The 19,424-nt window shown below is 46.3% G+C and overlaps 5 protein-coding genes and 1 pseudogene across 6 annotated transcripts; 2 read left to right on the forward strand and 4 right to left on the reverse strand.

Moving 5' to 3' along the window:
• Window positions 1-96: 96 nt before the first annotated feature.
• On the forward strand, window positions 97-1,675 carry TREMEDRAFT_45657 (uncharacterized protein; the record flags this gene model as incomplete). The annotated part of the gene is made up of 8 exons (XM_007007466.1): window positions 97-383; window positions 450-464; window positions 530-538; window positions 586-801; window positions 913-1,026; window positions 1,071-1,152; window positions 1,284-1,556; window positions 1,604-1,675. Exons 1-8 carry the CDS (start codon window positions 229-231, stop codon window positions 1,673-1,675), a joined length of 936 nt encoding a protein of 311 aa, XP_007007528.1. The 5' UTR covers window positions 97-228.
• A 4,254-nt stretch (window positions 1,676-5,929) lies between these two features.
• On the reverse strand, window positions 5,930-8,485 carry TREMEDRAFT_40831 (uncharacterized protein). Its single transcript, XM_007007452.1, has 3 exons — window positions 7,920-8,485; window positions 7,295-7,765; window positions 5,930-7,094 (listed from the first exon to the last, which is right to left on the reverse strand). The coding sequence occupies exons 1-3, from the start codon at window positions 8,357-8,359 to the stop codon at window positions 6,044-6,046; spliced, it is 1,962 nt and encodes a 653-aa protein (XP_007007514.1). The 5' UTR covers window positions 8,360-8,485; the 3' UTR covers window positions 5,930-6,043.
• A 991-nt stretch (window positions 8,486-9,476) lies between these two features.
• TREMEDRAFT_65384 (uncharacterized protein) lies at window positions 9,477-11,555 on the reverse strand (the record flags this gene model as incomplete). Its single annotated transcript, XM_007007542.1, has 2 exons — window positions 9,477-10,825; window positions 11,018-11,555. 2 exons carry the CDS (start codon window positions 11,553-11,555, stop codon window positions 9,477-9,479), a joined length of 1,887 nt encoding a protein of 628 aa, XP_007007604.1.
• Window positions 11,556-12,736: 1,181 nt separating this feature from the next.
• Window positions 12,737-15,929, reverse strand: TREMEDRAFT_12225 (annotated as a pseudogene; the record flags this gene model as incomplete). Its single annotated transcript has 5 exons — window positions 12,737-12,879; window positions 13,203-13,406; window positions 13,479-15,513; window positions 15,561-15,649; window positions 15,823-15,929. Coding segments are annotated over 5 exons (2,578 nt in total), but the record flags the coding sequence as incomplete, so codon positions are not given.
• A 537-nt stretch (window positions 15,930-16,466) lies between these two features.
• Window positions 16,467-16,790, forward strand: TREMEDRAFT_65386 (uncharacterized protein; the record flags this gene model as incomplete). The annotated part of the gene is made up of 1 exon (XM_007007543.1): window positions 16,467-16,790. The coding sequence occupies one exon, from the start codon at window positions 16,467-16,469 to the stop codon at window positions 16,788-16,790; it is 324 nt and encodes a 107-aa protein (XP_007007605.1).
• Window positions 16,791-16,800: 10 nt separating this feature from the next.
• TREMEDRAFT_72362 (uncharacterized protein) lies at window positions 16,801-19,028 on the reverse strand. Its single transcript, XM_007007594.1, has 5 exons — window positions 18,407-19,028; window positions 17,985-18,008; window positions 17,858-17,932; window positions 17,687-17,802; window positions 16,801-17,449 (listed from the first exon to the last, which is right to left on the reverse strand). Exons 1-5 carry the CDS (start codon window positions 18,657-18,659, stop codon window positions 17,012-17,014), a joined length of 906 nt encoding a protein of 301 aa, XP_007007656.1. The 5' UTR covers window positions 18,660-19,028; the 3' UTR covers window positions 16,801-17,011.
• Between the last annotated feature and the right edge of the window lie 396 nt (window positions 19,029-19,424).

Here is a 19,424-nt window from a genome sequence, read left to right on the forward strand (position 1 = left end):
TGGAGTTCGAATGTTGCCGGGACAAGACACACGCTTACTCTCACTCGTGCTAACTTTGATAGCACTCCTGACTGTTGTCTCCTCATCACCCTGACACCAAGATACAAGTTGTCACCTTCTACTCCACCCCGTCATCAAAACCGTGAGGATCCGTCAATCTTTCGAGACGGATCAAGCGCAAAAGACCGATAGAACTGAAGTGAATTAGTGGACAACTGTTTACACACCATGGCACCCACCACGCGCTCAAAGCAGTCGTCACCCACACCCGACCTTCCCACGTCTTCCACCACTGCCATTCAGACCTTGTCGAGTTCACCTGCTCGCATGAGACCGAGAGAGGGGAGTAGAACACGTCAGGAAGAAGTGTTTGATGCGAAATAGTTAGTCATCTCTTTTCGATCTGTGCTCTGTACTATGAATTTAGAGACTCGTTGCTGACAGAGCAGTGCAGTGGACCTTGCGTGCGTTTGATAAGACCCTCAGTTGAATGTTGAGCTTACCCACTGCTTTACCTTGGCGTATACAGAACGACAACGTAAGTCTGGTACAAATGAAGAGGAACTCCCAATGCTGATATCACAGCGTCGACGAAAATGTCTTTCTCTTCGTCCCAAACCTCATCGGTTATACTCGAGTCATACTCGCAGCTGCCTCTCTGTACTACATGCCAATTCATCCCAAAGTATGCACAGTTCTCTATGCCGTCAGCTGTTTGCTGGATGCTGTGGACGGACAGGCTGCCAGGGCGCTCGGTCAAACAAGCAAATTTGGGGCTGTGCTGGATATGGTCACGGACCGGTAAGCATCGCTGCAACTTACTACCCCGAGCATCTTCACGATGAACGTCGGACACCGTTGGAATGGAAAGATTGTATGATGCACGAAAATGTGAGACACTGACGGTGACAGATGCACAACGGCGTGTCTCCTTTGCTTCCTCTCCACTGCCTATCCCCGACTTCAGTTACTCTTTCAATTCCTCATCACCCTCGATTTCTCTTCCCACTATATACACATGTACTCGTGAGTTACATTCACTAGGACATTGAAAGCATGCTGAGGTGCAGATCATTAGTGACAGGTTCTTCCAGTCACAAGACTGTCACCTCTGATGTCAGCCGGATTCTTTGGCTGTATTACAATGACTCGGTCAGTGTCTGTACTTTCTAGACCTCAACGAGGCCATCAAATGGATATTACTCCCATCGATTCGGAAGCTGGCAAGTCTCAATGTTGGCTACGTAGTCCGGTCATCTGCGATTACCTGAGCTCACAACCAGCGCACGCTCTTCCTCTTTTGTTTCATGAACGAACTCTTCTTCGTCTGCCTGTACCTCAACGCTTACTGGGTCAAACCCATCTCCCCTTCATTTTCTCTACCTAGCGTCTTGCTGTCTTCCGACTTAGCTCTGTCGCGACCCTGGCTGTTCATGCACGTGGAGCGGACTCTGAGGAACGCCACATGGCCCCAACTGGCAGGCATAGCGGCCGCCCCGTGGATGATTGGGAAGCAAATTATCAACTGCGTACAATTCTGGAAGGCGAGCAAAATTGTGAGTATGTTCGTTCCCTTGTTACGGCCGTAATACTGACATCCAAGCTTGTAGGCGTTGACCTCGCCGAGAGACAAGCTGCACGGGAAGCCGCTGCCCATAAGAGCCGAGGTCAATAACTTGAATATCGTCGGGTCGTTCGCCGGATTCCCGGTCGTCAAGACGGAGTGTCAAAGGTATGTAGGAAGCCGCAAGGAGCATGCGCTATGGTCTGAGCGAGGGTCGCGTGCTTAGGTGGAGGGGAGCCCCCTCCTGTTCTCTCATCGTGTTTTCTATCTTATGATATTTCGTGTTTAGATGTCTCTCCACAGTCCTAACTGCTCGCTTACCCCACTCAAAGGCAGCTACGCACTATATAATTGTCGTCAGGTAGACGTATCCAAGAAACGGATCAAGGGTCACTACCAATCGTGACATCTCCCCGACATACTTGGGAGTGCTTACTGTTCACTCTTCATCTAGACGGATAACACGAGAAATACAGTTGGCTTATCGATACCTGATCTATCTACAAACATCTTCACGTCTAACACATCGTCTCGACAAGTCGTCGGTGAACGTCTATCTGTCCTCGCCGACGGAGCAAGCTGTTCAAATGGCACCTCTCGTCGTGAAGACAGGGTTCAACACAAGGCGACAAGAACTGCCAAAAGCAGCGGGGAAACAGAGCGATGTAAGTCCAGTGTTGTGACATGCTCGGGTACATCGAAAGAGTTGGCTGACGGGAAGTTGCTCAAATTCAAGAATAGGTACCCGAAGGCCCAGCCTGGTTCGAAAGTACATACACGCTCCAGCAGCCCGAGTTCGTCCCCTCATCCTGGCGAGAAGAGACGCTCAAAATGGATCGGACAGCTCGTGCATAAGCAAAAAGTGGTCAGGGACATTGACGGTCAGCGTCAGCCTTGCGAGCAAACTACATGGATGGCAATACAAGATGGAGATATCGTATATCGAGTATGTGCTTCCGACTGCCAGTCTTCCTAATGGATCATGAAAGCAACGATATGCTAACTCGACAGCTTGGAGATGCTGTATACTACACAACTCCACGACCGAACGGGTCTGTGAGCCTGCCAGCCAAAGGTGTTATCCGCCGTTTGGAACAAATACATCCCGCGCGGGGCAATCTACGCATCTATGTGCACATACATCGACTACGAAAATCTATCGTGGGACATGAAAATGAACTCTTCCTAGACGATTGTCAATGTTTAGACATCCGTCTTGCAGATCTCCGTGGAAAGTTCAATTGCGTCCACGCCGATCAACAAGAACCAACCCCCGATGTCTCATTCTATCGGTGGGTTTCTCATATCTAGTTATTCCTGCTAACAATAGTTATGTGTATGAAGCCTCGCACAGCGGTTGGAGGGAACCCGATCCTTTGGCAGAATGTGACGCATGTGTTGCTCAAAAACGACGTGAGACTGAAACTCGACTCGTTCTTCTCCCTGACGGGATACGATTTCTAGACACAGTTTTCCATCAAGGCGACTGCGTCTACGTGGACACGCAAGTGATTGGAAAAGCTTGGAAGGTAGCTCAGATCGTGGGTCTGCCGTCGGTGGTACGGGAGTTTGGAAAAGTCAAGAGTAACTTTGTAAGCGTGCGGTTGTTTGCGCGATTTTCCGAAATGGCAAAGGCCAGTAAATACCGGGGATTTATCTCAGATGTCAGTATTTCTCTATCTTACCTCCTTCGTGTCGATCCCTCGTGGTAAACTGACGGACAGAAAAGACTCGTCATGACGGATAAGATCGAAAGTGTCCCCTTCTCCTTGATCACCGGAAAAGCCCACGTTGTCACTACCGAGGATGAAGCCAAGATAATAAAATTAGGGTTTTTCTGTCGAGAACGAGCCTCAGCCGAGACGAACCCTGTCGATACGATTGAGCCGTATACCTTTACTATCAGTTGTAAAACTTGTTTGACCGCGGCTCTCAATAAAGGCTCTGACCGACGGGAGGTATTGGCAAATCAGAAGATGCCGGCAATCGATTTATACTGCGGGGGAGGGGGTAGTATACTGGGTGCCAGAGGTATCTGGGATCTCCGAGCAGTGGTGGATCGGGATCCTAGCAAGTCGGAGCAGGCATGTCACGAGACGGTCCGGTGGGTTCTTCCTTGTCATACTGAATTCGCCATATTACCTCTCAGCTGTCTTCAGATCTCATTCAGCAATGGTCGAAGCTCATTGTCATAGTCAGAACAAGACACACAATCCCCATATGAAAATCTATCGAAAGACGGTTGAAGAATTCTTGGTCGAAGCCAAGAACGGTATGCGTCCTGGACCTAGAGGAGCTTTGGACATTCCTTCCCCGGGATACATTTTCTGTCTTACCGCATGTCCCCCTTGGTCAGTCCTTATCATGTCTATCCTTCAGATTCGTGGCTGAACAATAGTCAAGGACATTCTCACGCCAACATCCAACGTAAAAGGGAGGATCATAGGAATGACGAGCTTTTCAACGCCATTCGAGCTGTTGAGCATTTTCGTCCCGATGTGTTCATGTTGGAGAATGTACCGGGGATGAAGTATGAACGATTGGATTCCGGGGATGATATGGACACGAAGGAAACCAAGAATTTCGCCCGTGAGGCCGTTCGTCGTCTGTTGGGTCTCAAGTGAGTCCTCATATATGTCAGTTATCAAGCTATCTGAAACTGACCTTGCAGTTATCAATGCAGAGTCGCTTTACTTGATAGTAGAGCGTACGGAAGTCCTCAAAACCGTCTGAGGTTATTCATCATAGCAGCGAAAAGAGGTGTGACCATGCCACACTTCCCTGCCCCGACTCATTCTAACCCCCGCGTACAGGTCAGCGTCTTCACTGTGGAGTCGGATGACGAACATCCTGGATTTTACGTAGGATTAGGTACTCCGGGATCGGGACCTATGATGGCTTTGACTGCCGAGGAAGCCATTTCGGACTTTCCAGGTGAGTCAGGGTTCTGTCTCGTTTCAATATGTATATCTGATTCCTCATTCTCCTACCTCCCTTCTTTCCATGCCCTATACCTTTTTCAGCCCCACGTCTCTGTATGTGATACAAGATTAATAGCTTGAAACCACATCCGGAAAACCGCTGATCTCAGCATTCGATACGCAACAGCGAGTTCTCTTCTCCACCCTCCCCATCGTCTCTACTTTCTCCCCATCCCCTTTCCCACTCAGGAATGTGTAACAGAGACTAATGTCAAGCAGTCCCAGACACCTCCCTCGTCACGGTCGAGCCACTTTTCCTTGCATATCGGGACTTCCAGTCGGGTTTAACCGTCCCGTCCCATACGCTACGGTAGCTGCAAACACATATCAACTGTCCAAACGTGGTTCACCTGGATCGGACACTGTAACAGATCATTACACTCGTTCTCATGGACCTATGGCACTTGATCAGTACGTTATTTTTCCTTTCATCTTTCCTACACGATCAATTTTCCATCCTGCATTCTGGCCTCAAATTGTCGAATAATATAGAGCTGATTGCGAAGAATATATGAAGCTCGTCAATTCACAGGTCGGGGGCTAGGAGATGAATCGGGTACTAAAAGGATGACAGATCCATCTGGAGGTTTTTTCGCTCTTATGACTGATTCGGGCGTTGGACGAAGATATACAGGTCCGATTCATTGGAATGTGAGTTTTTTTCGTATTTCTTGTATTCAAATTCCTCTCAGTCGAATTCGAAAGTGTTCATTCCTTCACTGCTCATCCATCATTATCTGACCACTGCACTTTCACTTCACAAACTCGCTGATTTGAAATATGAGAAGAGCGTGACGCTGATTAATAGCAAAAGAGGACATTCACTATAGCGGAAAGAAAACGGATTCAAGGTGTGCCAGATGATTATAAATTACAGGGAAATGTAAAGGAGGTGAGTCGTTACATACTTTGGCGTTATTCATTTCTTGCCCCTCTTATCCTCTTGTCCATCTGTCCACTTGTCATCTGTTTCTATGCACTTACATACAACCTAGTCTACTTGCTACAATCAACTCTTCTAGTATGACGGTATTCGGACCTTTTGCTGACTTGAAAGCAAGATACCATGCTCGGTAACATGGTCAATGTCGATATAGCCCATGCCATTTATAGTCAAATAGTAGATGAGGTCGTCCTTCCATGGTGGATCTCTCATGGGAAGCCTAGTCGCGTTTTTGAGGTATGGAGACAACAACATCCCGCAATCTGAGACTAGAGGGAATTAACAAAGAACAAAGTATATAGATGATATTTTCTGTCAGTGTGTAGTCAAGTCGTACGGTGAACGAAGATGTGAAAACAACGAAAGATCGTGTACAGGAAAGATTGCGATGAAAGGGACAGTATCATTATCTTAGTCTTGAATCTCAAATTATATCAATTAAAGTCCTATCGGGATGCATAGTCCCTATATCATCTTGACAATAATATACAAAATTCCCTCCCACGTGTATAGAGGATCTCAAGTATTCCTCAAAGATGAAAAATCATCTTAAATCTAAGTATCATCACCATGCGTGTTTTGATCTTGACTCCATCTTTGTGATCTATCCCAATCATCGTGAGAACCACTTTGATCGGTTGTTCTTTCCAAACCATCAACAGATCTTAACAATGTATCTTTCTCTTCCTCTGCGTCATTCTCCACTTTATTCTCTTCTCTCTGTCGTGATTGCAATTCGTGTGGATCGTATGGTGGTGGAGCTTCTGTCCGTTGAGTTCGAACACGAGAAGGACTACTACCATCATCGTATTGTCCTCCTGATTTCATTTGCGTCTGATAATATTGATTGGAGGATTGAGATGGGGATGTCGGTCGAGGTTGTTGATAATGATGTGATGGAGGATCACTTCTTTGTCTTTTAGGTGTTCTTAATGGTAATTGAGAAGCTTCAGAAGCTGTTCTACCTCTTCTTGAAGTTTGAGTGGGTTGAAACAATGCAGGAACGTAATATAATAAACCTGTTTTTCTCCTACCCGTCCTACTTAACAAAGTAGCAGGTGCAGCCAAGATCAAATGTCCAGCACGTCTGAAAGCACTGGCTATTTCACTTGGTAATCGATCGGAAGTGATTAAATCCAATGTGGGTGAAAAAGGACCTTCGGAAGTGGCAGAAGTAGAAGAAGTGAGCGTGGAACGGGAAGTAGGAGGTGTAGTAGGTGTACTAGTACCAGATGTGGTATGAGTGTCAGGAAGAGAAACACCAACGTTGGGAAGGGAAATAGGGAGGAGTGAAACGAGTTGATATTCGTTTGAAGATGATCGATAACGCTGGTAGACCAAACGAATGGCACCGATTAGGATGACGATGAAAGAAAGATACATGAGGTTTTTACCCCATTTACCGAGGAAAGTGATGAAGCCTGCATCGTCCGAATGCCAGGAGGAGCCGTAGTAATGGGAGAAGAACGAGTGGGGCACAGAGGATGGAGCGGCGTTTTTACCGTAGAGTGTTTTGGGAAGTATACGGACTTGGGCTCGAGGACGAGTGGGGGTGAGGGGGTGGGCGGAGGAATAGATTGCGTATTGGGCTGAGAGGAACATCGGGCTGAGCGTCAGTGAGGGTCATGTGTACAGCAGGTTTATCCCGGAAACTCTGATTCTTCGATAGTAGGAACGTAAAAGATATCAAGTGTCCTAGGCGACTGAGGGTGAAGAGGTCAAAGAGGCGGGAGGACAGAAGGCAGGAATGGTCGGAGAGAGAGCATCGACAGGAAGAGAGTCAAAGTAGGAGAAACATGCACTCACCCAGTCGAAAACATGACTGTAGGATAATTTGTCAAGTACTCATGATTGAAAGCCGATAAGGCATGAACAGTATCATCCATGAAAGCTGACCCCTTGCTTGACAAGATCAAATCGTTTGACACTCCGACAGGTTTGGTAACTGGCAATACTACTTCCCAATCACCTCTTAGCAGGGAATCAAGACGACGCCGACATCCAATATCTAGATCCATGTATACACCGCCAAAATGGTTCAAGACGAAATATCGGATAGAATCGGCTCTCTGAATTGGGTACTTGTAACTGTCGAACATGTGCAGTTGGGATGGATAATATTCAGCGATGAAAGCTCTCGACAGATCGTCGGTCCACAACATGTATTCGTAATCTGGCATTCCCTCTCGACATTCTTTCCATGCTTCACGCCATTTTTCAGGAAGCTGATCATTCTTCCATGTTTGGTGAATGAGACGGGGGATCTTTTCTCCAGGTCTGAAAATCAGCACGATTGTTACCGACGAACGGGTCTGATAATATCATTACGATACTGGATAAAGGACGAGAGAAGAATGGAAGGATGGTGAACACAGTGGGGCGATCATGTTAATCGCTATCGGGGAAGGGATCGACGTTCGATGGTACTCACCTCGTCGTGACATTGAACAATCTCTGCCAAGAATCAGTCCCTTGTACTTGACCTTCCCAACCTGCTCTCATCCAATAACCTCCTGTACCCTTTCCGTCCGGTCCCCACATCTCATCCTCCCATTGCTGTTCTTCATCATACCCATTCTCCCCTTCAACTTCGTCACCATCTGTCATCTCCTCTTCTGAGAATCGTCCTATGGTAGGATGTTCAGCGCGGATCTGGGGCATGTCCGAATTTCGAAGTGGACCAATGACATCCTCTGCTCTCCATGGTACTTCTTCCTCAGTCAGATATGCCATGGTGGGTATAGCAAGATAGTAAGACACGGTACTGAGCACCACTACCGTTCCTATCAACACGAGTGACAATAAGACCAGAAAGACGATAGCCGTCTTCTTCGTCCTCGACATGCTGGGTCGTGCCAGTGTGATAGACATTGTCCTTCGTCGTCTACGCACTGACCCGGGGTGTGGCTGTGAATATGATCCTGGACCAGGACCGTGAGAAGTCGAGTGAGAAGTGACGGAAAGTGACACGCGTCGTCTTGGATATGAAGTGGAACTTGGCTCGATGATCCTAGGAGCGGTCAGTCGGACTTGGGTGTTGACGCTCACACCGACACCGTCTGGAGCTTCGAAACTGACGGACACGGACGTCTGTCGAGATCGGGAATGAGGGTAGGGATACGTTACCGTGGTGGAATGTCGAGGGGAGGAAGGAGGAGATGGAGAGTAAGGTGGTGGAGTCGAAGAAGAAGCAGAAGATTGAGAAGGACGGGATCGTGGAACCAAGAGGGGCATGACGGTTGGGTAAAGGCTGTGTGATGGGGTGACGGTCAATCCGTCGGGAGACCGAGAGCCGGGGGGGTAAAGAAGGGGTGAGGTTGGCGCGACAAGGGAGGAGGTAGTGGGTGGGAAAAAAGGTACCGGAGAGAGACAAGAAGCTAAGCTTTATTCACTCAGGGTGTCGGAGGTAAAGGGGTGCAATCAAAAAAAGGAGTCGTATAGTTGTGTAGCAAAAATATGTCGACGACGCCTGGCATATCCTGGAGAGACAGTAGAAGGGTTGGAGAGAGGTGTGAGAGGCAGGTGGTAAGAGGTAATTGGAAAGTGGTAAAGAACGAGGAGAGTAAAGGTATACCAAAAAGTATCAAGTAAACGATTGATCGCCTAGACGCAACGCCCAACGCCCACAACAGACGAAAACCACCATGAAAACTCACTAGACTACGAAAAGTCCGAGCGCGGGAGAGACTTCCAGATGAAAACTAGGAAACCAAGATTTGGGCACAGCAAAAAACCCCTGGTTTTCCCCCTGAGCTGGTTTTCGCGCCCGGTTCGCCTGGTTTAAATCCTGGGGCCCCTGCACCGTCGTACCCTGTTTCAAGCCGCGGGAAAACGTTTGTGGCATTTCAAGACAACATTTCCCACATGCCACTACAACATAGCTACGAGTAGAGTACTTATTTTTGACCAAGAAACCAGCAAACCATCATGGTATGCAGCACCAACAATCCTTCAGAACCAATCCCGAGTTCTAGTTCTGCAAAGAGGATCACCACCAGCGTCCCATCACCAGACTGAGTCCATTGACCACCGTATCTTTACCATCTTCATCCTCCCACACCCGTCCCTGTGCCGCTTCACTTCTCCTCAACTCTTCTCGGATAACCCCTGCCATCCATTTGCGTTCATAATCCATGACTACGCCGATATATCCCGTAGGTAAAGATGAGACCTCTCCCTCTTTCAGTGGTTCGCCAGGGAGAGGCAAACCTCCTAAAGACCAACCGACCTTCCTCAACCATCTCTTCATACCTAATCGGTCGAGCTCGCTGTTCCGTGGTGTCCATATCGACGTACGACCTGGTGATTTGTAAAAATCGGCTTGGTTGATATCTAAGTCTCCTTCATCTCCATCACCTCCATTGGACCATTCGAGATATGAAGGTCTTGATGGCGCTTGTCCATTCTCAGTTGCTGATTGAGGAGGAAGGGAAGGGTCTGATAGAACTTGGAATTGTGCCATCTGAGTAGGTTGAAATCTCGGTGGAAGTCTACTGATAGATAATCGGTTCGGCATGTGGTATGCCTGTTTCGTCCGGTACGAATTGACTCCAAAGCCAGTCACCATGTTTTGGAGGTTATTGAAAGATGACACATTTGTATTCGTGCTCGTCCCCAGACGCTGCGCATAGTCATCGGGTGCCGCTTCTGCTGTATGGACAAAGTTCCAATTGGATTGTGGATTTATCCGAGCGTCTTCGGAATTCGAACGAGATACAGATGGAAGGAAAGGTGCGGCGTTGGCAGAAAGTAATGTTTGACTACTGATACCCTTAGGAAATGCCATACTCCCCGCTTGAGTCATAGTGGCCAGAGTTGAAGATGTGTCCATCAAAGTCCGACTGGAATTTCCTTGGTACAAAGGTCTAAATCCTACCATGCTCGTACTCGCTATCGAATTGGATGTAGGGAAACCAATGGACGCAAACGTGTTGAAACCGTTATTGACTCTGGAACAACTTTCACTCGTTCCTAACATGTTCAAATTGATTTTCGAAGTAGAGGCAATGGGATCGGATGGGATGAAGGTCATCGTCGTGTCGTGTAGAATTTGGTGAGTGTTCACACTCATGTTCGGCATCGCTGTTTCATCCGACATCACACTTGGGTTTGGATTCTCCGCCCTCTCCAAATCTCCCCTCACCAGATTGCTGTCATTCGCTATTGTCAGACAGAGTGGGACAATGTGGTCTTCCGACTGGTGGGTATACGAAAGGACTGGGGATGTACGTGGGGAAGGAGGAATGTTCGGTTCATTCTGAGGCGATTTATGAATTTTCTCCGTCCAGACTGTGATGAAAGGGCTGAGATCCGAATGAGCACTCATAAATTCTTCATCTGTCAACGTAAGCATTGTTCACATTTACCGTGTCATCCCATGGTCCCATCATAGTCGCTGACGACGCTGATATGACTTATGACCAGGTGAAACATAGCCTCGCAAACATAACCCTCATCAAGCGAACTCTTCCTTCTTCGACAGTCATAAGGTAAGAAATGATAATCGATGTCGAAGGAAAGGACACTCACCTGATTCTTCTTCCTCTTCTTCAGCTTCATTCCTCGCTTTGACATCGTTCAGAACGATATTCTGCAATTCGACCCAACGCAATTTAGCCGGTATCCAACCTTCATCCCCATCGATAATCCTAGCCAAAAGCGTATTATCTTTCTTTTGGACAACCAAAACTTCCCTTCCTTGAGAAGTATAACACGTTAAAGCAGTATCACCAAATAATTGATTCTCTTCATCATCCGTATTTACCCTTGCAGATACAAGACTCTCAGGTAATTTCACATCCCTCTCGACCACCTTTCCATTCCAATACGAAGCTAAATCTTCTTCTGAAACCGATGATGATAACTGCGTTTTCTCTTTTGACCACCAAGCGGAAGTTCGGAGTTCTTGGATGGACGTACCGTAAGTTCGGATTCTGTTGTATGGACAAGAAGGCCATGTCCATCGGACAGTACCTGTCTCTTGACCTGGTGGCCAGGGGACAAAAGTGAGAGGTTGAAGAGTGAGATGGGGAGAAAAGTTTCGAGGTTGACCCGAGGAAATGGACATGTTTCTGAGGTCGTACTCGGCAAGGACCGGTGGTATGTTGTCGATACGGATTGAGGACGAAATCTGTGACCTTCCAAGACGGGTTCTACAAGTAAAGAGAGAGCGGGCAAATGGCAGAAATAGGATACCCGGAGGTTAACTGGTGAGATTTGTGATCTGTTTGGAGCGTAAGAAGAGATAAGGATATTTCAGGAAGGAAGAAGAAAGAACCTAGGGGACTGAACGTCGTCAAGAGAACAAGTGACCCGACAAAACTAAGGAACCAACTGACACAAGTCGGAAAACCTAGTGAGGGAAGAAGAAACAATCAGTGAAGATAAATTCAAAGCACTGAGAAGGCAAGTGTGTGTTATACAAGGTACAAGAGACGAAACAGGTTTGAGGAGATTACAATACACAGAGAGAAAGTGAAGGAATGTGTGAAGATATCAAGTAGGAGACAGAATGATAAGAAAACAAAGATGATACGGTCGGAATGTATCAAATCTTCTTCCATGATCCATGTGTGTGTCATCGATTCTAGACATTCGATCACTCTTCCGTTCTATGGATATGGATATGGCGAGATACATGATTCGATCGATTGTTTGGTTTCGTTTTTATAGGTGAGAGAATCTTATGTCATGAAAACACGTTTTGTTCGTTATGTAAACTACTTGAGATGATACCGTATATTCGTTGGTCGTTGGTTGTTGTGCCGAGAAATTGGGGAATCTGTTCAAACCAGGAAGATTGGTCCTCGGAACTCGACGAGGAAATGGGGTTCAGCAACAAGCTCGTGGTCAATATGCATTAGAGTTGAGTAGGGATTGGAGGAACTTTTGTGGTCGGTGGATACGGCGGAAAGATGAAGAACAGATGTGGTTAGTGCTAAGAGTAACATGATCGAATGACGAGAGAAGAAAGAAATCAGTCGCGACTTTTGCACCTTATCCCACTGCATCTTTTCACCACTCCTCGAGATCCTCGAGATCTCCGACTCACACTTGGATTCTGCTCCCCATCATGTATGTATACCCAGGTCAAGCTGTCTCCGAATCTCTGGTGCTATTTTTCATCTGATCATTAGGCTCATAAAGTGGAATCCATGTTCCGCATTCCAATTCAAGGGTATCGATCCTTGGTATATTTGTAGCTACATTCGTATTCTATAACACAATGCCTGTTCTACTACCTTCTCAAACCCCAACCCACTCCATATCTTCATCTATCACAAACGTTTCTTTCCCCCACATGGTCTGAGAATCTATTCCTATTCTCACTATCCATTCTCCTTTCTCTACACGCCAAACATCATGAATTGGATCCCAATGTGAAATGGCATCTGAAATCAGCCACTTCCAAGATGTCGATTCGCCTATTTCGAATCCTCGATTTTCACAATTCATATTGGCCCATACAGTTCGATGAAAGAAGAAGTGAGTACGAGCGTATTGGGAAATATAATAAGTGAGGAAATTTCGAGATTTCAGAAATCTCCGATAAAAGAAGAGTATAGAAAGAAGGGTTAGAAGGTGGGAGAAGGGAAAAGGTCTCAACATTTTGGTAAGAAATCAGACATTCGGACTATGAAAGGGGCGAGAAAATGTAGGTACGAATGACGATGGGTAAGTAATGAAGGGAGAAAAGGAAAGTCACAAAACTCACATTTATCAAATTCCACCTCTACCAATTCCTCTTTTCCCGATCCCACTCCATAAACCTTTCCGAACCCTTGTAAAGTCCATTGAGGATGTTCCAACCCCATTCCTTTCCTTTCCGGTGGAGAAAAATAAAAATGAACAGAATGATCTCCTTTTCTTTTTCCTATGTTCTTGACTTTAACACTCACCTTTAACCTCCATTCATCTACTGTGACCTTCTTCGTTCCAACTTCCAACCTTCCAATTCTTCCTTCATTCCCTACTTCAAGTTTATTCTCACTATCTAAATCTCTCTCTTTGACGTGTGAAGTGACGGAAAGATCTTGGTATTCCCAAAAAGTATAAGATAAACCATATCCAAACGCCCATAATGGTTTAATCTTTCTAACGTTATGCCATCTATATCCAACCCAAATACCTTCCTCATACCTTATTTCCCCACCTTGACTTCTTCTACCTGTCCACGCAGCTATATCTTCTTCTTTTTCCGGAAACGAAATCGGTAATCTTCCAGAAGGATTGACTGATCCATATAAAATATCCGCAATGGCATTACCAGCTTCATTACCACCATACCAACAATGTATTATTCCTTTCACTTCATCTTTCCAAGGCATACTTACCGCCGAACCTCCTTGAACGACGACGACGGTATTTGGATTCACAGCTGATATCCTTGTTACTAATTCGTTTTGTCGTAATGGTAATGACAAGTTGAGTCGATCATAACCTTCAGATTCCCAATCGGAATTAAGTCCAACAACCACTATAGCTATATCGGATTCTTTCGCTAAATCCACAGCTTGTTGCATTGTTTCTTCTGGGTCTGAACTTGGAAAAGCACCGATTCTCAAACCAGAAGCTGGGAAAGGATTAGGATCACCAGCACCATGTCCAGACATTTCTTTCCGACCATCATGTATCACTCGAAGGATATATTTTTGATCTTTGTGAACACGGACTTTGCCAACCCGTTCCACAGTGCCAGAACCGAAGAAAGCTTCACCACGTTGTTGATTGCTCGAATTATCGACGACTAGTTGATCATCAAGATACAACCAACCACGTCCGGTAACGGTTAGACCGAAATCGTATTCGCCGTCGATCGGAGAAGTGAATATGGCTCGAAGTTCAGTGACGAATGGACGTTGTAATCCAGGTGGAGAATAATCACCCATGAACATATCGCTTGAATCCCATTTGTCCACTACGTGAGGTTTTTCACTTTGAACCCCGTCAACAATGTTGTGATGTGAAAGATTGAACCCTGGAGAACCATCGATACAGGTAAAGTGTTCGTCTAAAACGGGAAGGTATTTCGTCCCTGTGCAACCGTATGAATAAGTTAATTCCACTTCTGAAGGTTTATTATCTTCCAGACCTTGCCACGGAGTGACAGCCCAGGCTGCTCGAAGAAGAGCAGAACCACCACCTGTGAGGATTTTAGATTTCGCGTTGGGACCAATGATCGCAACTTTCCGTTTCCCTTCAATAGGCAAGATATCTTGTTCGTTCTTCAATAACACTATTCCCTCCGCACCGATCCGTCGAAGCAATTTCGCATCTTCCTCTTTGTTCTCCGTCCGACTCCTCTCCTCCTTTGGTGGTGCGTACACCAAATCCTCGTTCATCCTAGCACAACGTTGAACCCACTCCAACACACGTTGAGCATTCCTATCAATAGTCCTCGGATCAATCTTATGAGCCATGATCAAATGTCCAACTTGTTGTTGACCTCTCCATACTGTCGGACCTGGCATTTCAAGATCACATCCAGCGTTTATACTTTCACAGACGGAATAAGTTCCATACCAATCACTCATGACCATTCCTTCATGTCCCCATTCTTTCCTCAATAAATCTTGGATGAGCCATTCGTTCTCCGAACAATGAATCCCGTTAATCTTACTATACGCTGTCATATACGCCCATGGTTTAGATCGAGCTTGGGCGATTTGGAATGGACGAAGATATATTTCTCGTAGAGCTCGAGGGGAGATTATACAATTGGCACCCATTCGATCATCCTCTTGATCGTTCGCGACGAAATGTTTGATGGTGGCACTCACGCCAGACGATTGTAGTCCATCGACATAGGCAGCTGCGAGGAGACCAGAGAGAGTAGGATCTTCAGAGAAAGATTCGAATGCTCGTCCACCTAGAGGTGAACGTTGAATGTTGATAGTGGGAGCTAAGCTCACAGACAGCGTTGCGGGCTTTTGTCTCAGCAGCGAGGAGTTGGGCGCAAGAACGAACGAGGGAGGTGGAAAAGGTTGCAGCGAGACATGTGGCATTGGGTGCTGCGACCGCGGGAGCTGAAAGGTAAGTTATTGAGTATTAGTAAATTGGAAAGAGAGCTCACTCATCTTGAAGAACGATTCTCCTCGAGCGCCATTGGGTCCATCTGACATTTTTATCTTTGGAATGTTGAGTCGAGGGATGGGAACGGTGCTGTATGTCAACATTCATTCAAGAGTCATCCATATCGTTGGTGATACCGACTGCAGCTTCCTGTGGCACCATAAAACCAACCAAAAGTTACCATGATGAACAAGATCGAAAGGGAAAGAAGGAATTCAGACGTAGACAAGAAGGATTAGCGATAGAGAATTGGAAAGACTTACCTCCAAAAATCCTCTCCTGCCAATAATGATATCTTCTCTTCCATTGTCAATCGTCCCACCAAATCTGGAATGTTGGCAGATAAGAATGACCTATCCATCTTGTTATTACCCATACTTGTCAAAACCTAGTGTATCCCACTCAAATCCTTGTGTTAGTTGTTGAAGGGTGTTAAAGTGGGTGATTCTCGTGAGGAAAAAGAAATGACCGCTGTGTAACTCTTGAATCTTAAGAACAGAAGAAAGGTCTTCAGGTGATAAGGTATGAGGTTATTGAGGGATTGACTGATGAATGGATACGTCTAAGAGATTAAATCAGATAGATGATTGTCGGCGTCACGGTATCATAAGTGCCTTAGGTTCGGGCGGAGATTGAGTTGGGAAATAGGTCGATTAAAGAAATGGAAATGAATCGGTAATCCGGCTTATAGGTAGATCTCGAACCCAAATTTGAAAGATGAGGAGGGATAATTCATAACACGTTCAAAGGTCTTGACGTCGATCATGGGGTTCATACGCAGTTTAAGGAAGATCTTCAGGTGGACGTATGGTCAAATGAGTGGAGGTCACTGAAGGGATGTTTCAGCACCCGGCGGTCTTCATTGCGGAACGAACGAATCGCTGGTCAGTCAATATTCTGTGGATCCATGGTCCCTGTGGATCAAGTTGGTCCGATGGATATTGGGCAGAAGGAACATGATGCCGATAGGAAGAGGAAGAAGAAGACGAAGACCGAAAACGTACAGCGTTCCGGCTTCGGACCGCGACCGGAGATGGAGAAGATGCGTAGCGCGCAGTGGAAGTACTTTGCGGCGTTATTCTGCGGTTATCGGTTCCGAACTATCAAATACCTCCGTTCAAAACTCGCAGTACGAAGGAAGATAAGACAAAGACAAAGATCAACCAAATGCCACAAGCTTCCTATCGCAGATCGGAACATGAACATACATGGCGCACGCAGCAAGTCATGAGTTGTAGGGCGAGTACGGATCACTTAGCATGAGGGATCGTATATCAAGCCGCAGGTTAATCCCAGGGGAATAGTAAACGTCTCATACATCCGAAGATAAATCTACGTCATCACGGATACCCGATCCTCAATGACGTTCCTCCACACCTTCACTTCACTATCTCCCCTCAATGACACTATAACATCACCCTATCACTCCACCCTATCACTCACTCCTCCACTCTAAACTCCACCCGCAGCAGCGACCATCAATCCCCCTACATTCGCCACGAGGCCATTGATCAACAATAAATTCCCCTGTACCTCGTATGTGATTTGCGGCGTCTCTCCCGTGTCTCCATCGGTTGAAGATGAGGCACTTGCACTGGCGCTCGCGCTCACACTGGATGATGTATCGCTCACGTTGTTGATAATGGCATATGGGTTGGTACTGTTACTGCTCGAACTGGAAGAATATGATGATGTCGACGATGTGATGGTAGAAGGAGGTGCTGTTGTGCTTGATGACCATGTGGTGGATGTCGGAGTGGTCGATGTGGTGGAGGATGGTGAAGGTGACCAAGTTGTCGTACTGGACGTAGTGGGAGCTTGCCACGTTGAGGTTGAGGTTGGTGGTTGCCATGTGGATGTAGGTGTTGGGGTGTTTGACGATGTTGGGCCCTTGTTGCGTCAGTATGCAATTCGGCGTCAATTCGATATGACTTCAAGGTCTCAAGGTCCAAGCAGAAACTGGTCTCAAGAGGTTATACAGTAAGATGCGAATCGTGGCCTTGACGATGGAGAAAATAACGTCTACAAATACGCGTGTCCGAGAACGGGCCAAGAGGCCAAGAGGACAAGAGGAGAGTACGACAAGAAACCAAGAGGACATGAGGAAACAACTTGATTTAAACTCACATCATCCTGATACCACCAAGTCATTTGAATAGTTCCAGCATCCGTATTGGCATATTGTTGGAAGAGTCCAGGAGACAGATCAAGATCTCCAGCATTGTAACACGTCGGACATTCATCTGACCTCTGTCAGTTCCAATCATCTTGCAAAGTAACAACAGAATGTGAACTGACCGAGGATTTCAATACCGCATCTGGTCTGACCATTGGCTTCTATACAAATATATTTGAAGCATTGAGGTCCAGGATCTACGCGTCAATTTACTGGGTAGACATTTTGAGGAACTGAAAATTGACTCACAGCCACCGCCATAACTTAATGAATCTGTAGGTCAGCGTTTGATCTTTTCATTCCTCGTCACCACCAATGAAACCAAATTCCTTGCTCGTCATATCTAACGGAGATGAACATCGACGCAGGACGACTCTCAATACCCAAAGGACTCTTAGACGCGCATAGACTTGTGTTGGTAGGCCATCCAACTCTGAAGGGGTTTCCATACTCTGGGAACGTATTTCTCCTGATACCTGATAGAATTCCAAAGACCTTCAGTATGGAGAAATTTGTCTATACCACCAGCAACCCTTGGAGATTTGGATGTACGAGACCATCGAACTTCATACCCATACCCCCAAAAAGTCAATGTACCCGTCAAAACCACCCCAATTCATATGCAACCATCCATTGACAGGAGATGGATAGAAACAGGAGAAATAACTCACTCAGCGCAACCATCCAATCATTATCATTAGAATACTGACCACAAGCTCCTAATCCGACAAAAAAATACGTTCCTGTACCATAAAACGTCTGTCCTCTTTCCTCCAATAAGCTCACGTTCCTAGGTGTCAAATCCGCATCTCGATCCAATAATTGTAGTCCGTGATGAGAACGTTTAGGATGTCTGGGATTCTGATGACTTGCCAATGAGAGTGGGAGTAGAGGAAGGATGGCGAAAAGGGATCGAATCAACATTGCTCGTGATGGTTGTTTCTCGCGTTTATCTTATAACTTTCTACAGGAATATCGTTTATTCTCTCTTGGTATAATCGTCGTTCGTCCGTTTTTGTCGTTTGAGGTGTTTCGTATGGTTATAGAATGGGATATTGGGAATATGACGAAGAGTGGGATATAAGGGTGAAAGTCAAAGGAGGTTCGAGATTCGTGTTGGGTTATAAAGATCCACTATGTAGGTTTATGAGATATGTAAATAGTTCGAAAGGGGGGCAAAAAGGTATCAACAATATGTAGGTTTGAAAAGAGCGTGAGTAGTATTCAGATCGAATATGAAAGTCGAAGTCAATGATGAGAAAGAGAAAGAAGTGGTCAAAGAGGAGATGTTGAGTTAGCTGAAGGAAAACGTGAGATGAAACACGAAAACGGCTCCAAAGGGGCCTTTGTTCAAAGGACGCTCGGGGCGTTGGGGTTGGGGTCCATGCGGCTTGACCGGTCAAGAGCTCCAAACGCCGAATAGGGAAAACAAACATTGGCAACTGCTATTGTTTATGGTCAGTCAGGCATCAGCTGAGAGGGAGAATATCAGATGATTAGAGGGAGGATGAAGAAGACTAGGTGGTTGGGTCTGTCCGATGGGATTGAGCAAAGTCAACACTGACCCGTGGGTTGGTGCACGCGCAAGGATGGAAAGCAGACGACAATCGACGACCTAAGGGAAAAATGCCGAATCTCCGATATATGTTATTGTGGCACTTTACGTGGCATGTGGCACCCTCGTCCGCC

Source organism: Tremella mesenterica (assembly GCF_000271645.1).
Source record: "Tremella mesenterica DSM 1558 unplaced genomic scaffold TREMEscaffold_14, whole genome shotgun sequence".
NCBI classification, from domain to species: Eukaryota; Fungi; Basidiomycota; class Tremellomycetes; order Tremellales; family Tremellaceae; genus Tremella; species Tremella mesenterica.